At 40.9% G+C, this 18052-nt stretch overlaps 2 protein-coding genes across 3 annotated transcripts in view; one reads left to right on the top strand and one right to left on the bottom strand.

Moving 5' to 3' along the window:
* Nucleotides 1–1833, top strand: part of CHMP3 (charged multivesicular body protein 3) — a 29185-nt gene extending 27352 nt beyond the window's left edge. For both annotated transcript variants that reach the window (XM_031588218.2, XM_031588216.2), the window contains 3 exons: nt 287–408; nt 987–1101; nt 1294–1833. In XM_031588218.2, the coding sequence (XP_031444078.1) occupies nt 287–408; nt 987–1101; nt 1294–1427 (371 nt within the window). In that variant the 3' untranslated portion in view covers nt 1428–1833. The remainder of the gene's footprint in view (nt 1–286; nt 409–986; nt 1102–1293) is intronic.
* Nucleotides 1834–4394: 2561 nt separating this feature from the next.
* KDM3A (lysine demethylase 3A) overlaps nt 4395–18052 on the bottom strand; it is a 28978-nt gene continuing 15320 nt past the window's right edge. The window contains exons 11-25 of the mRNA XM_031588211.2: nt 16820–17034; nt 14091–14243; nt 13883–13978; nt 13389–13516; nt 11272–11458; nt 10823–10992; nt 9794–10030; nt 9227–9398; nt 8243–8333; nt 7971–8101; nt 7336–7455; nt 7085–7224; nt 5699–5875; nt 5482–5616; nt 4395–5041 (exon numbers count right to left, since the gene is read on the bottom strand). Coding sequence (XP_031444071.2) covers nt 4961–5041; nt 5482–5616; nt 5699–5875; nt 7085–7224; nt 7336–7455; nt 7971–8101; nt 8243–8333; nt 9227–9398; nt 9794–10030; nt 10823–10992; nt 11272–11458; nt 13389–13516; nt 13883–13978; nt 14091–14243; nt 16820–17034 — 2233 coding nt within the window. The 3' untranslated portion in view covers nt 4395–4960. The remainder of the gene's footprint in view (nt 5042–5481; nt 5617–5698; nt 5876–7084; nt 7225–7335; nt 7456–7970; nt 8102–8242; nt 8334–9226; nt 9399–9793; nt 10031–10822; nt 10993–11271; nt 11459–13388; nt 13517–13882; nt 13979–14090; nt 14244–16819; nt 17035–18052) is intronic.

Below are 18052 nucleotides of genomic sequence, written 5' to 3'. Positions count from 1 at the left end.
AGAGAGGTTGGGGCCATTCCTGCAGATTGGGATTTCCTTTAAAAGAAAAAATGCAGAGCAGCCTCCATGTTCCTGCTACCAGCATCTTCATCATACTATGGATGTTCTGATGTGTTGATCAAGCAATGAGAAAGAATGTAGAATTCAGTCTGGAGTTTGTATTGCAGCCTGTATGTTTCTTTTAAATTGCCTAAATGCAGGTTTTTATCTGCATAGGGAGGATATAATTTCCTTCCTTCTGGTGACACAGGGATCATTCAAGTTATTCTATGCCTCTCCTTCACAGCTGTCCTCAGAGTAGCAGGTTCATTGCAGAAGAGCACAGAAGTCATGAAAGCTATGCAGAGTTTAGTGAAAATCCCTGAAATCCAGGCGACCATGAGAGAATTGTCCAAAGAGATGATGAAGGTAAGATCTGTAACACACATCAGGCGTTGGTGAACAGGGGGGTGGTTGTCTGGTGAGCTGAAACACTGTGCAACTTCTGAACAATTTTACCATTATACACCAGAATGCTTTGGCCATGTGGTGCTTGCAGGTCCTGTAGGAAAGTATTTTTAAATGCAGACGGGAAAGAAGGAAAGCTTATGTCAGACACAAGTTTTACAGCCTGTTATATAGCTTAGGCTTTATGACTGAAGCATGTGAAGTACAGATGCCTCTGTGATGCAAACTTGCATTAACCTGGGTTGTAGATGTTTCAGCATACAACAGAAATGAATAACAGCTGCAGGCTGTGAATGTGAGAACATGCATCTTTAATCCTCGTTTCTTACTACCTTTCCTGTGCACCAGTTGTACAGATATAGGCTCAGAATGTGTGTGGGTATGTTGGCCAACCCTCATACAAGCAGCCAGTCTTATTCAGAAAAGCTTGAGCAGTGGTTGGATGTCCTGGATGGGCATCAGACTGGAATACTCAGACTGGGAAATGACTGCTCTCCAGTTTCTAAAGGTATCACCTGCTGTCTTCTTGTTTCTGTTAGGCTGGTATCATAGAGGAGATGCTAGAGGACACCTTTGAAAGCATGGAGGATGAGGACGAAATGGAGGAGGAAGCAGAGATGGAAATTGATAAAATTCTGTTTGAAATTACAGCTGGTGAGTCTCTGTGGGCCACCAGGAGCCCAATGAGTCCAACTGCCCCAGCCATGAGGGCCTGTAAAGTCAGACAGCTGTTGGGTGTTACTTAACAGTGGCTGGCAGAATTATTGAAACACCTGTACCTAAAAGCTGCTGATTAGTAAATTACAACTTAATGCTCACTAAGGGCTCTCTTTATGTTGTTCACAGGAGCCTTGGGTAAAGCACCTAGTAAAGTCACAGATGCTCTTCCAGAGCCAGAACCCATGGGAGCAGCTGCTGCTGTTGACGAGGAGGAAGACATTGAAGCAATGCAGTCACGGTTGGCTACCCTGCGTAGCTAAGGAGGAAATGTACAGTTTGCCTTTTTTCCACTATGGGATGTTCTATCTTCAAAATGCAAAACAATATGTGCAAATATTTTATGTAATATATTTTTTTCTGCCTGAGTCCTGTATTCTCCAAGAAACTACTGTAATATACACTTCTTCTTGGGGACTGCAGTCTTGAGATTATTTTCCCCTTTTCATTCAGACTGTCTCAGGTGGGAGATGATGGTGAAAGGGCAAAGATCATGTAATGTTATGTATTTTTAGATATCAGGTCTTGAAGTATATTCGTAGGGAAGGATGCTCCTTGAAGCTAAACAGCACTTTGGCTTAATCAGCTACCAAAAACCTTCCGTGGTGTAAGGTCTTTGTTTTACTGACTGACTGACTCCAGATTTTATTAAAGCTGCTCTTAAAGTGATGCATGGACACAACTGCTCATTTGCACCTCGTCAGATTTTTCACCTTTAACAGCTCCCTTTTGGGTTTACAAAGCTAAAGAAAAGCTTTCATGCAGGAGCTCCTGTTAAATAGAAACAGTGCCTGGACAGAGCCAGAAGAGGATGTAGGCACAGGAAGAAGCAACAGCTTGAACAAGTAAGCATAAACAGCATGAAAATGATGAGAAAGGAGGTGGCAGAAATAAAAGGCAAGCTGTGGCACTTACGCTGTGCTTAGCATAGTGGCAGCTCTTCTGCTTGTGGTTCGGTGCAGTCGATCAGAACAGATCCTGTCCAAATACTGAAAAATGTAACTGAAGATCTATAAAATGAAACCTGGTACCACAGAGACTCCAAGGAGAACAGCTGTGGCCCAACACTGCTGAGCAGCAGCATTTGTTACCCACTCTGCTCATCCAAACCCAGTAACAGAATACAGCAGTGTTACAGGCCAGCTGTGAGCCTCATCTTCATCTGACACTGGTACGGTCACTGCAGTAACAATATAAATAAGGATGGCTGCTTGAATTCATCTCATTGTTGTGGTGGGGGGGGTAGATCCAAGGTCCCTTAGAGCAGCTTGAAGATTCTGCAAGGAAGGTGGCTGCACTGCTCTAACAGTTCTTGCTGCAGGATCGAGAAGCACCTGCTCACAGAGAAGAACAATTTTATTTGAACCTGCTGTTGCCATTTGTACCATCTCAAGTTCCTTGCTCTGAAATTTCATAAAGTCACATTCCAATAAAACCCACTGAGCTCAAGAAGCCTCTCCATCTTCAGTTTTAATTAATTTCATTGTAAAGAAGATTACTGACAAATGCTCAGAACTCCATGCTGAAAGGTGAGGTCACCTGCAGCTGTCTGAACATCATCATAACCATACCAGGTACTTCTGTGTCAGTTTGTGAAGTCAGCTGCTGTTTAAGTGACAGGATTTGAATCCCCAGCACAGGATGCCTCCTCCCAAAGGAAAACTTCAGGCAAAACTCTTGTCTTGATGCAGCAGAGGCAGCACACAGCACCATGCTTCCTCTGTTCCAACAGGTCAGTAGCACAGGAGCCTCACAGGCAAAGTAAACAGTCTCTAATTTTAAGGCAGACATACTGAAGAAAGTTAAAGACTGTGAATGTGTCCAGAGAAGGCACATAGAGCTGGGTGCTGCCCAACAGCTTCCAGTCTCAGCTGACGAAGCAAGGAGGAGCCAAGTGCTGCTCACTTTCATGCTGGAGGCAAACAGAGGCACAGCCCACAGCAGCCCTAACACTTCTGGTTGGTGCCCAGCTTTGGAGCAATGAAACTCAAGTGTTCCCTGTCAGCAGCAAAACAAACCAGAGCTGACTGAAAGGGCAATTTGTTTATCATCTTCACAGCTCAAAAAGGAAAAACACCTGGAGAGTCAGTTACTGGTAGTAGTTGAAAGCTGGGGCAAGACAAGGTTATGTAACAGCAGTAGTAAGGAAATTCAAAATACATCTTCAGCAAATGAGTCTCCTCAGCTGTACATGCACGTGTCTGTGTGTAAAATCAGTGTGACTCATTACACTCTCTGGGTGCTAGGATACAGCACACCAGCTCCCCACACATCTTCCAACCAGATCCAAGAAAGGCAAGTAAGCTGCTTTATTTCATTTACTCAAAATTTGCGATTGCAAGAATGAATATTCATCTGAAACACGGCCTTGGCTTGAAGGGTTCTTCATTGCTTCAAACACAAAGTGACAAGTGAACATTTTGTTTCTCATTGCAGGAGGCAGACAGAGCAGTGGCTGCTCTAGCTTGTGTGTTTTCTGCCAGCTAGAGACCTCAGCAAGTAAAGATGGAGAGAAGTTCTCACTGAACACACACAGTTGTTCAGCAGACTTCAAGGTAGCAGGAGTTCAGTGAATGGGAACATCTCTTTGCACACTGAGCTGCATCACAGTACCTGCACTGACCCACTGCTACCTCATGTCCTCTCCCAGAGGAGCTCACACTGAGTTCAGAAAAACAACTTCTGGCTCACAAAGCTGCCCTGTACCTGGCTCAGCCCAACTGCTGTCCTGTGTGGTTCAGTGCTGAAAGGGGCACGGAGGAATAGAAAAGCTGTTTTTATTTTAGCTTATCTTGGTAGATGACAGATGCATTGCTCCTCTGCTTGTTTCTACAATTTGTGGTGTTTTCAATCTCTTAGTAATTTTAGAGCAGTGTGCTTTTTAAGATGGAAGCTGCAGAACTCATTCAATACAGACCACAGTAGCAGCTGAGAAGCAATAATCAATCTAAGCCACATTGTGGTAACCAAAAAAGGCTACAAACAGATCATTGAATTAAATACACTGAGCTTTCAGATACTTTAAAAAAACTCTATGAACAATATGATACACAATTTACTTTTGCATTTCAAAGCACTGCATCAAATTCATTGCTTTTTAAAGAGTCAACTGAAGAAGCTGGGCAAGGAACAGTATCTGAAATAGAAGAATTTTATGTAGACCATTCAGTGTTAAAAACCAGAGAATCAAACGTAAGTTCAAATTAAAGATCAGTTTCAAACAGAAGACATTTGATTAAAAGTTTCTTTTAACATTTAGAAATTTAAATACATTTACCTAAAGATGGTTAATCTCCATCTCTATGTTACTATACAATAGCTTAAAGCTACTTTTAAATGCTAGTTCTATGTTAATGTGAAGTTACAGAACCGCATTCTTAGTTAACATAAATTGGTTATTAGTTGGGTGACTTTGTATTTCCTCCCACCCTGAAATAAGTTTTAAAAATTGGAGCTTTACAATGTCTCAGATAATAGTTTTCAAATGAGTAGTTTGGAATAATTCCCGACAGTTCTATAGGAGGTATTTTGTACAGTTTGGAGAGCAACTCCATATAAAGTTCTATTGCAACTGAGCATTCACAGTATGCCACAGTCCATACATATTACTACATATACATATCAGGTTTGTAAACATTGGAAGAATACACAGAACATAGTACCACGATCCTCTGGTACTGCTGAAAGGAAGATGAGGTAACATTCATATAATCTCAAAGTCCACAGAGGTCCTGACTGAGTAGTTAAAACAGCTGCCAGCGCTTCTGTTTCATAGTGTGTGTTAAGGCTTTCTACTTTATGATCTGCTAAGGCTGGATTCGTTAGCTCTCAATATCCCAACTGCATCTTTAACAGCATGGTATATGACATTCTTCACCTAGGAAAAAAAGAGAAGGCGTTCAGTTTTACAACTAAACAGCATGGGTAGGGCAGATCAGAAGGCCCTGACATACTGCTGCAGATTCCCACCTTCTCTGCACCCATAAGCACAAACATGCTTCTCTGTAAGAGCCTCACTTACATCACTGATCTGTGAAAATGAGGTGCAGTGCTAATGGGGCATTAGCTGAAACGTAGCAGCCTCAGATTACTGTGGGTTCAACCACAGGAAGAACAGCACAAACAGGAGATAATGCTTCAGTGCAATATCAGAAGGCCTCCTCAAAAGCACTCAACATGTTTAACATTAAAAACAGTTTTTCCAAGGTCCAATGCAACCCAATCCGAACATGAAAGGTTGTATGGATTTGGTGAAGGTTTGTTTGTTTTTTAAAGGGAGAAAAGGGACAAGGCTCTCCTTGAGCACTGGAAACATACCTGCAATTTATCTTCATGGTTTGTATGCGTATGTGACAGATATCTAAATTCCTGAGTGAGCCAGAAGCAATGCTTGACGTGCTCTGGGGATACAAAGTCTTCTGCAACTTTAATACAACTGTACAAATTATGAACCTGGAGAGAACAAACAAGCATTAGCCACGTATGCAAAGTCTGCCCAAGTGGTCAGGCTGCAAACAGTGCCACTGGTCCTTGCCTGGTGTGGAGCTCCTGCTGGAATGAAAACTACATCTCCTAGAAACTGTACAATAGCCCAGCCTTGAACTCCATACTCCTGGTGAAGGCGTTTTCTTAGAGATCGATCCAAGTACCAACTTTGATCATGAATGGGATCGTGATCTACAGGATTTTCTTGACCTTGTTCTTCAGCAACCTGAAAAGTAGGGAAAAAGACTTGTTACAACACACCAGTCCTACAGGATAACCAAGATGTGCACGTGGTGTTGCATATGTATGCATTCCACACAGAGCAGCTTGCACCATGTGATCAGATACAAGAGTTACATGCAAGATTTGGATTCTTTACTCAGTTCTTGTTTGTCAAGGCTACATCACTGCTTATTTCCACTTGCTTCACTAATGTGCTGCAAAAGGTGGATATGGTACATTAAAATCATTCCAATGTACATAGGAAAGAAGAAACAGGGTCAAGTGACTCATGTTCACAACAGGAACCACTCATATGTGAGATCATTTCTCTTACACTACTCTAGCACGTAACTGGACAAAACATATTGAGTGCCAAATACAGCAGGTGCCTGCCCTGAGGCCTGCACTATTCAGCATGCTTGCTGACCAAAACAGCCTGCTAACAAGAGTTCCAGAAGTTACTAGTCAGGGAGGCATGAAGACTTCATACAGGAAAACTGAGGGGCAGGAGGATGTAGGGACCAGATGTCTGAATCTTAAGAGTTCATTTAGAAAGAGATGAATGCCTTGGTTCTATCCCAAGAGAAGCTGCTGAAAGTCTCAGGCCTGCAGGGAAGTATGCTACAAGAGACTAAGAATCAAATCGCTGCTGCTTATAAAATTCACTAGCAAGTTTTATCAGATACAGTATTAACAAAAAACAAATCTTAACCAAATCGGCTGTAGCTTCTCCAAGCTGTTGTCTAAGACAGTACTCAGGCTGACAAAGCCAACAGTTGTTCAGACCATCCCATGTATCCTTTTAAACATTAACATTTTTACTTTTAGTGAAAAGAAGTTTCAGAAATGAGACTACCAGGAATTCTTGACCACCTGTGGTAAATAGTGAAAGGAGCCCTTTGTGATGTAGTATCACCTCTTTCCTTTCTCAGACCCTTTCACTCCCATGGAAGCTACTTGAAAAACCTTCATTTCTCCCTCAATCTAAACCTGAAAGCTATGGAAAGAAAAACTCAGTGTAGAAACATGAAAGAAGGGAGACTTCAGAAACAACGTGACTGACATTTCTAAAGACCACCTCATGCACATTTTTAAGGGTTTCAACTGTGTTTTTGTTGAAACTGGAACAGGATGAAGGTAAAAAAAAGTCCAAGAATTTGTATTTAGAAGTCTGCATAGATAATAAAACAGTTTTTAAGATGGAGCAGCCTACCTTTTTAAGGAACTCCCGAATCTTCTCTGTATCCTTAGCAGCATAGATGTGCCACAGAGCTCCAGGTTTTTCTCGACTTTCAGTAAAACGCTTAATTGTCAGCTCATCAGAATCACCATCTTGTATGGTCTTAAGTACTTCTGTTAAGAGTAAACACAAGCAGTTACACTACAGAGACATTTCCACCAACATTTGGACCACAGATTTTTTGGAGGGAAATAGTTCCTCCAGAACAAGAGAAAAAACTTCACCTTCTTCTTGATCAGCCTGACCTTTGGGGATCCCCACATACACCATAACATTAGCTGCATCAGACACATCCAAGTGGAGATTTGTTGTGCCATATTTTCTATCTTCTGGTGTTATTAAGCCTGAAAAAAAGCACCCACTACATTAGTGAGATAAGTGAGAAATCTTCTGCTACTCTAAGCAGAGCTATCTGAAAAGCCCAGACAGCTTTTACTTTCATCAGCAAACTCTTCCAGGCAGCAGTTTCCTTTTTTCCTAGGACTTTGCAGCATCTCCTCTGTATTTTGCCAACTGTTAAGTTTATAAGCTAACAAACACATCAGCCTGCACCTACACCCCATCTGTATAATACACAAAAACCACATTACTGTTACCAAAGGGTTTCTGCAGCAGTTTTGAATAAAGAATTCTCAGCAGCAATTTCTCCTTCAGCAGCTGCTACAGCATTTGCACATCAGGATCTCTTTACAGGCCATGATGAGGCTTAAAGTTTGAAGTGTCTTTTAAGTGACAAGGAGGCGTCCCTGCCCATAGCAGGGAGTTGGAACTAGATGAGCTCAAATGTCCCTTCCAACCCAAGCCATTCTGTGATTCAAATACATGGGCAGAAAGAGCTATAGTCTGACAAATTCCTTACCATAGGCATTGTACATCTTAGGGCCCAAATCTGGTCGTACAAAATAGTTGGGAAGTCGAGAGGCAAGGTTGAGCTTTCCACCTCTCCTAGTGTACTCTGGCAGTGGAATATTTTTCATCAAATCATCAAACCTAAAAGAAATACAGCACAGTTCAGTGTTAGATCATGCAATCAACAGCTTTTGATGAAGCAGCTGTCAAAACGTAACAGTATTTCTACATTTTATTGTTTTGGAAGCATGGCACACAAACAGTTTCTTGGTAAATTCATACCGAGAAGGCATCATATCTCTGAAATCTTCTCCTGGAGGCCAATCTTTAAGCTTCAACACCATTGGCTCTCCTTCTTCTGTTCTCAGGCGACCTATTGTCAGATGTTAACACGTCAGCTTATAAGAGCTTGTACCACTCATAATGCAAATAATCATGGAATCCTGATCTTATTTTATAGCCATGTTTGCCCTACAACTGTTCATACAGAACTGAAGACATGCAATTCACTTGACACTACAGTCAGGTATTACTGCCCTGAGAAACGTGCTGTGACAGTACAGAGGTTTTTGGATGAAGCACAGTGTGAACTTCAGTGGCTTCCCTTTCCAAGCACATCCCACAGCTTAACTCGGACAACTGTTCTGCATTTGAGGCAAGCTGATGGTAAAACCAAGCTCAAGTAACACAAATGAAAAGCATGAACAAGCCTTCCAGCTCCCAGTCTTCTTGCCTAAAGTACCAAATCCCCAAAGTTTACATCACACAGATGAGGCAGGACCTTCAGCTGCCAGGGCAAGCATTAATTCTGGAAAAAGTTTGTTTCTAGAAGCAAAAACGATGTCAAACCTCATGCTCACCTCCCCAAACCTTAGGAACACCTACAAGTTTCATAAGTAAAACCTAATTACCTTCTGTATATCAACCCCACATAGGTTCTTTGGTTTTACCTGTGTGGGTTAAAGCTGACAGGTGAACCAATTCACCAAGAAGATCCCTGACTTTTACAGAATGCTTTCCCAAAGGAAAAAAGCAGTCAAACATGCTGCTCAGAGATGGTCCTCAACACAGCTGACAACATTTCCACTAACTCCACCATCCCTTGAGCACACCTGGTGAGGACACAGGGCAGACACTGTCCACAAAGACAAAGCCTGGAACATCTTTTATTTTGCTCTGTGCAGCTCAAGGATGGCAATATTATGCTAGAGTAAGATTATCATTGCTTAATATTTTACCCATTGTAAAGAAATTCACACTGCTTACTTGAAATATCTTCAAACCCATCCCAGAAATCTCCTACAGTAGCGCCAGTGATTATTTCATTGGTCCTGCAGTTAACCAGGTCTACTTCCTGTTGGCCAAACTCTTTCCTGAAGGACTCAGGTCTCCAGAGGTCTGCATTTAATTTGTGATGAACTCCTGACACCATTACAGGCTGGGAAAAAGACACCCCAAAGAATTATTAAACATCAAAAATCCGAATTCTAACCACTCATGAAACATACCAAACATTTAAATATGGGTACTCTGCAAACATCCCATTTTAAAGGATGAACACACTGCCATACAGGAATTACACCATACTTTTCATCATTCCTTATTTCAAGCTCTAAAGCAGCATTATTTGTTTTTTTAAATAGCCATAAGTTCAGCACTGTGTTTGGAAACTGGTTTTAAATAATATATCTTTTTATCTAAGGATTTCGGTGTTCAGGTATTACATATTACGAAGTTTCAGTGTTGCTTATGGTTGCAGTAAGTTTGCACCTGCCTTTTAAGTAAGAGATCAAAGCACATGATGTGAAAATGGCAAGAGGAGATGTTCACTACCTGTCCCTGCTTCCAGCACTCTCTGAAGACATTCCAATTACTTTCATTGTTGGGATCTTGAAGACACAGTAAGCGGTTATCACATAACCAGTAATGAGGCGTATCAAAGCCCATTATTGTAGGCTTTATAGTCAGTCCTTGTGGCTTCTTAGGCATGTCTGTAACAGTTCTATTTTGCACCAGAGAAGCAAAAATGTCATCAAGGATTTTGGGTGTACTCTTGAGTCCATTGTCTGTCTAGTTTATTAAAAAAAAGGAGAAAGAACAAAAAAGTTGGTCTGTTTTTCTGTCATTGTCCTCTGCAATTCAAAGATGATGTATTTAATACTGATGAATTTATATATCTGCCACTTCCAAAATTTTCACATCAGCACACAATCATGCAGAGAAACAGAGGTCTGCAAAACAGCTGCTGCCTAGAAATTCACTGTCATTAAATGTCAGTGCCATTTCTGATAACATCTATAGCATTCTGGAAGCATGCAGCTCCACCCTGATTTTAGCAACACTGCAGAAAGCCACTGAATGCTGCATGAAGGAAGACTTTCTTTATATCAAAGAACAGAAATGCAGTTTTATCAAGGGACCCCAATCTCTTTGGGGTTGTACCTGTAAGAGCAGATTACAGCCCAGGAACATCTGAAGTGAAGTGGTGTGCAGGCCAGGTACAAGCCAGTCACCCACCCTCCACAGAAGGAGGTTTTAGATCCCTCTGTAAGCTCCTTGATGGTTCTTTTAGAGACTACTTAGAGGAGATCTAATCTATGCACCTGCCAGACATTATGCTGAGTAATTCTGTCAGCTTCATCACCTGCATCCCAGCCCCTCACTCAAGCAAGACTGGCTGAAAGCACTATTAAATTACTATTCTAAAAGGCACTGCAACAGACATTGAATTAAACCCTTTTTCCCTCCAAAGGAAAACAAAATATTGGCTACTGTGACAAATAGAAGTAGTTGATTACAGCCACAGAACAGCAGTCTAAGCCTTGTATCAACTCAAGCCAGTGAAACAGAGATGTCACATACCTTTCCTCCAGAAGAATTCAGGAGATTCCGCAGGAAACCTGTGTTGTTGTTGCTCACAGGTGTTAGTATTGCACTGTTGAATGTCTGCAGGGCTGTAGCAGGCTTAGCTAAGCTAGGGAGTGTCTGAAGAGGTTTGTTTTCATTCTTGGAAATGGGCACAAGAAGTTTTTCTGCAATGAAGAAGAAAAAACATCTGAAGAAATAAAGCAAGGATTAACCTGAACCACAACAAACATCCTTAAAATAAAATCTAAAGCATGAGATACTCACACATATACACATATGAACATACATACGTATGTGCAATATGCACATGCTCTGCAATACACTCACTGAACTCCATTCCAGTAGGCAGACTGTGTCATCCTCAAAGATACTGCTGGGTCCTGGACATGTTTTTCTAACAAACAGCCACAGAAGGGTTTGCTTTTCACTGGTTCTATACATACCTTTGTTTTCTTTATTCACATTTCCACTTGTTATATTTGACAGCCAACTTAATGAAGGAGAAGTGTTTACTGAAGGAGTTTGTTTACTTCCAGCTGCTGGTTTGACAGGAGGATCGTGTGTAGGGACCTGTGGGCTCAGGACTAAGTTGTTTTGCTGAAGGCTGGTCCTCTCTCCAGGTACCAAATTCTGAAAAACACAAAATGAGATCCTGATTAAATATAAGCACACCACACAAGAAGGGGAAACGAGCAATGTTCTTTCAAAACAGAATAAAGGAAGTGCTGCCCTCCTTTAAATAACCTCATCTCCACAAGAGGTCAGCATTGCATCTTAGTAATGAAAAGAGATTCAAGAGAAACCATGACTTCCCAACTTCAAGAGCTTAGAGTCCATCTCTATTCACGATAAGCAAAGAAAGCTGAGTTTCCCAGACGCATTTTCTGAGATTGCTTTGGAAACCAAATACAATTTTAGTAGCTGCTTCTTGCTATTCTAGTAGTAGATTACCATAGAACTGCCTGGGTTGAAAAGGACCACAATGATCATCCAGTTCCAACCCCCTGCTGTGTGCAGGGTCGCCAACCACCAGACCAGGCTGCCCAGAGCCACATCCAGCCTGGCCTTGAATGCCTCCAGAAATGGGGCATCCACAACCTCCTTGGGCAACCTGTTCCAGTGTGTCACCACCCTCTGTGTGAAAAACTGTCTCCTAATATCTAACCTAACCCTCCCCTCTCTCAGTTTAAAACCATAATGTTCAGGGCTAAGCTGGAGGTTCAGTTTGCTTGTTTAAAACATGTAGATAGAGCACCTAAATCTCTATCCTAAAGTGGCAAAAATCTACCGGCTCTAAAATAGAGCTGCATGTGAGTGCAGCTCTGGCCTGGCCAGAAGAAGCCATGCACAGAACCCTCAGCACATCTCCTAGGCAGCTGAGTTATTCATTTGGAGCTGCTATGTTGGCAGGCTAACCAAAACTAGTGCTTTGGCCTGGGACTTCTGCATGGCTGGCTATATTTCTCCTTCCTGCTCAAAGACTAGCCAAACAAGAAATCATTATATGCATTTATTACTGCTACATCCTTTATTTCACATCTTAATGATTACTGATGCTTGGTAAGAATTCCCAACATGACATAATACAAGTCTCAAACTTCATTAAATAAATTATTCCCACTATATCACAACATAAAACAATTTTTCCATTTTACAGAGAAAAAGGTATAGAGGACGTACTAAGAAACCAAGACCCAAGCTAGGTCAGTTGTATGCTAATTTTAACTACATAACCACCTTCCTTGCTCTTAATACTTCATAATATTCCATACCACTTACATGGATTACCAGACAAAAATCAAGTTCAGCCTGCTTCTTGGACTCAAAATGTATTTATTCTCATAATAAGTTTATGAATAAGCACATGTAAAAGACACTGATTCCTTGTAATGCTGCAAAACTAGGCTATTAACTTGTATGTATTTGGGAAAGCAAAAAAGTACTACATCTAATTACATGTCGCCATCCACAAAATGAAAGCCTTCTTAATTTTTTCATAGCAATTAAAATTAGTTATTGAAATTAAATCACCAAGATAACCCAAACTTTATGTTTCTTTGCTTGTTAATAAAATAAAACAACAAACTTCCTACCAGCATGCCAGAGAAAGCAGTGCTCCTCCATACTGCTGCAGTCCTTGCCACTTAATCCATATTCAGCTCTTTTATGCATTCCAGTACTTTCCTACCCTACTTATTCTTTTAGGTGTTGCACATACTACAACTCCAGGACACAAGGGCTAGCCTTCACTCTCAGCCATTACCCATCTCTGTTGTTAAGACTACAAGTCCTCTCAGTCTAATTCTATGTTTTTACTGAAGAAACAGGTAAACAACCAAACTCACTAACATTTTTCAAGAATAGCTTACTCATCAAGTTACCAGTTGTCAAAAGAACCAAATAAGACTTCCCCCAGATGTGAATACCAAACAAAAATCCAGCAATAGTCAGGACTGGCGTGCTTGTGTCAGTTGCCACTGGCTTCAAATACAGCTAGATTGTGACAAAAATATGGGTATTTCAGCTACACAGGCAGCAGTGAGAGACAATACAGCAATACCTGTTTTGAATCCTCCTTTAGAGTTGGCTTTGACAGTGCCTTGAACTGTTTATTTGCACAGGGGCAGTTTGCCTTTATTCCCCATTTTGTTCTTACAGAGTGAACAATATCACCAACATCATAGAGTGCTGAAGGAAAAAAAATAATTAATGAGCTTATTTAATTAGAACATTCAGCAAGTTTTTTAAAAAGCATATACTACTCAGCTGAACAACAGCAAAGTAACAGTTCATCTTTGAACACTACATTTTGCTACTACTTTGTAAAGGTCAAGATAATGAAACAAGTAGTAAGCACACAGGCTGTTCCAGTTTATGAACTTAAACGTGTTGACAATAAAAATAAGCTTTGGTTAACCATAAAGCTAAAAAAAAACCAACAAAAAGCCACTTAGTATAATATATATATATATATATATATAATAGCAACAACATAGAAAAGACAGCAAAAGGCTACGACAGTCCTTCAGTCTCCCAATCAAATATTTAAAATACCTCTTCCAGGAATTATTTGTGTAGGCATTAGATTCTCTGGTTCGTGCTCCTGCCCCTTCACACATTTAAACCAGGAGAAAGTATCCGAGTCATCATCTGTAAAACACAGTCATTACTTCGTGTTTCTAAGTTGTAAACTGTACTGCCAATTCAAAACACAGGTTCTTCTCACTCTCCCTTTGTCTCAAGCAGCAATATACACTCTCACCTTCATGTATGCCTTTTTTCCTCATCCTGTAGCAATCGACACACACACCGAAGCCGCACTTAGAGCAGACCCAGTGGAGGTTGAAGATGGTGGTGTCACACACATCACACATCTCTCGAACTCCACGAACTGCACGCTTCCAGGCTACTTGTCCTGTGGGAATTGACACAATAGGCCAAGTGTTAGTTTTAATTAACAAATTAAACGTTGAATCGTTTCATATAAGAAAGGCTCAGTCTTTTTCTCTACCAGAGCTCCCAAATCAAGCCTTTGCAGTCATAGATTCAGAAGAATCATCATATCATAGAATGGCCTGGGTTGAAAAGGACCTCAAAGATGATATAGTTTCAACCCCCTGCTATGTGCAGGGTCACCAACCACCAGACCAGGCTGCCCAGAGCCACATCCAGCCTGGCCTTCCATGTCTCCAGGGATGGGGCATCCACAACCTCATTTGGCAACCTGTTCCAGTGCATCACCACCTTCTGAGTGAAAAAACTTCACCTAATACCTAACCTAAACCTCCCACATCTCAGCTTAAAAAAGAACATTCAGTAAAGTCTAAACTATCAATATTTCACCTTCTGTGCAGCACTATTACTCCTGATAAGCACCTGACCATGTTAACATGCATACTGTTGACATTCCCTCAAGTGGAAATTCCACAGTTGTCCTAAAAAATCCTTAAGTTGCTATTAGCAAGCCAGACTTAACACTTAGCATGCTACAATCAGCTTGGATTTGCCCCCTGCTCTTTTTTTTTTTTTTTTTTTTAAAAACAGAATCACAGAATGGCCAGGGTTGGTAGGGATCATGAATCTCCAACCTTCCTGCCATATGCAGGGCCACCAACCTCCACATTTAATACTAGACCAGGCTTTTAGGAAGTTTCCTACACATTACAGTTGTGCATCAGACCTTCTCATAGATACCTGCTCAGTTGTTCTTACTTGTCCAACTGACCACTGCCGTTTAGGTTATCACATACCCATAATATATCGTCTTCCCACTCTCCAAGTCACTCTCCCAAATCATTTTCTCTGTTACAACTGTCTCCCTTCAGGCTCTACCTAACACAGTCTCACTCAAAGGATTTTTTTGGCACTAGCTCCTCCGTGGCTAAATAGTAGCAAATTCTTTCTTCACAGTCACTCTTCCTGCCTCACACCTGGGGGTCCAGAAAGAAAGAGCTCACCAAGATACTCTACAGAATGCAAAAACATTTAAATGCCACTCCCCAAGGAGAGCTATCTGACCAAACAAACTTACATTTTGGCAGAGGTCAGTTTGTCAGAGCCAGAGTTCTTAAAAGGTGTAATTTGAACTGAACTCTGCCAAGAAAAGCTTACCACAGCTTCAACTCTAGGCAGTAGCTTTCTCCTACACCAACTAAGTGAGCTGAACTGTTCAAAGAGAGTACCTGTACTCCAAAATATTGCCTTCCTACCCAGGACATTACAAACATTTTCATGAAATTGAGTTCCCTTACTTTCAACAGCCAGGATTATAAACAAGCAAAGAGGGAATTCAATACATTTAGCTTCTTTGAAACCAACTCCAGAACTGGCACACGAGCTTTATAAGTATGCTAACAAATGCTTCCTCTGCTATTAAAAAAAAACCACCTCACATTCTTAATTTTGGGGGGGAGTGGGGGAATTCATGAAACTACAACCTTCTGAAGTTGTTTTGACATTCTAGCCTGTACCGTTCTCTAGCTCTTCATGCTTTGGCTTCACAGGCCTGAATATGTTCTAGCTGAAGTGAAACACAGAGTTTGCAGATTCCAAGTAGTTCAGGGCAGGACCTCACAGCAGCATTTCTGAAATATTTAACGAGTCTTCCCTTCTGCTTTTAAAGGTAGTCAGTGCAATTAAGTTTTTCTCCTCCTATTCACAACCTTGCAGTGACTGGTAAACCAGTGTGATCCTTATGTCAGTACTACCCAGAAAGCAGAAGACATTGGGCAGGCACCTTTCTAAACTTCTGTCACGTAGTTAACAATCCAAAACAAAACCACCATTATTTTAAGATCCATTCCATTTTGAGAAGTGATTATGCAAGTTCACAATGCCTCCCATTTAGTGGCTCATGTTCAGGTGCAGCCAAAAACCTGTGTTCTACCATGCAAGGTTTGCCCTGTTGGCACTGATGGAGCTCTGCAGTCAGTTATCCCCTCAGTAACACCTCTCTGGCCAAGCTCCAGCTCTGCTGTGTGCAGAACTTCTTAAAACAGGCCCACTGCAAACTATGCTTTTGGACGGAGGAAAAGAAACATTTCTTTACTGACTTTATAGGTAGTGTTGTTGGGTCTGGCGCACAAATAAGAGCAAAACCATCCTCCAAAATCAAGAGGAAAGCACAATTTCACTTACATATTAAAAATAGATGGCAGGCAGCTACCTGTTACTTTAGCTTTTTTGTTCTTTTAAGACACTTCATTTCATAAGAGAAATACGTTTCCCTGTTGAAGGGAAAGTGCAACTATAAATTGAGAATTTAAATTGAGAATTATTCTGACAGACATGAAAGAATTATGCTCCCTTCCATAAAGAAGGAGCTGTTAAAACTAGTTCATGCTAGATCTTAACCTTCCTCTGAGAATAGAGGGCAACTCTGAAGACTTCAATGACATTTCCAAAAGCTTACAACTTATTTTTACACAAGTCAAAAGCTTAAAGTTTCACATGTTATTAAGGTAGGGGTGATTTAATACAAATTGATCTTACTGTGTGGTTCAATTGTAGACATAACTTCCTTTTCAGATATCACCAGCTGACAAAAGTGGTCTCCAATGTTGGCCAGAATGTACTTCGCTGTGTCCAGATCCAGGCCAACAACATTTTTGGATAAAGGCAGCCACAAGCTAATAGCCTCAGGGTCATACTTATTGGGAGTTAAGAAGCCCTCCTCACGCAGTATCCCATGCTTATTGAACTGCAGCCTGTGAAACGAGCAGGGAAGAAAGAGCCATCACCTCAGATGTTCCATTAGTTTATATTTCCTCCCATGAGTCAATGCCTATACTGCAAACATGTACACCATATGTCAATAGTTAACATAATAGTTGCAGAGAACACGGCTAAACATACTTGTCATAAATGCTAGACATGCTTAATATACTGCCTGTTTAAAAAGCCTTACCAAAGAAATCAGTGCTTTAGGTTGAGATAGTAAGGTACATTTCCTAAAGATTTTTTTATTCATGCAAAAATTATCACGTCAACATCATTTGAAAATTGTATATCTATTAAGGATCATATGCAGAGGAAGTGACAATAAGAGCTTCATCTAGAACAAGCTACAGCTCACAAAAGAATATAAATACATTGTGTTCTTAAGGAACATTTATGAAACTACTAATTTGGAAGTAGCTGCCAACAAAATTTTAAAGAACCAATACACCTCCTACAGCAAAACTTGAATAAGATATGCTATGGAACAATTCTAGTAGTCTGGAGATCTGCATTGTTAGTAGTTTATTAAATGAGAAAAGTTAGAGTTACATTCACATTTTCAGGAACCTTTTGACATACGATGACAACGCGTGCTCACAACAACACCAAGAGTGGCAAGAAAAGATGCTGGCAACCACTATCACATAGCACAGCCATTTGCAGACTCTCAAGATTTCACACATTCAATAAACAAGGACAGTTCCACTGGCACTGACTTCTAAACTAAAGGATTCAGGCATTCTGATGCTTTTTTCAACTGATGTCATACCTACCCCAAGACACAACATCTGGACCAAGTAGTTCATGGAAAAGTTTACACTACTCCAACACAGAAGAAAGGACACACTAAAAACTGTCAAACCACAGTCTGACAACATCCACCCTGGGCTTATAGATATGCTTCAAGTAGCATTTCAAAACCTTTTCTGAAATGGTTCTTTATTTGTCTTAAGAAATAAAGAGAAAACATCCAGGGACCTTGACTGTTCAGCTTGAGATCAGGCT

Source organism: Phasianus colchicus, chromosome 4 (assembly GCF_987193195.1).
Source record: "Phasianus colchicus chromosome 4, bPhaCol1.hap1.1, whole genome shotgun sequence".
Taxonomy (NCBI): Eukaryota; Metazoa; Chordata; class Aves; order Galliformes; family Phasianidae; genus Phasianus; species Phasianus colchicus.
Note: the sequence above shows the minus strand (reverse complement) of the source record. Positions and strands in the feature narration are given on the sequence as shown.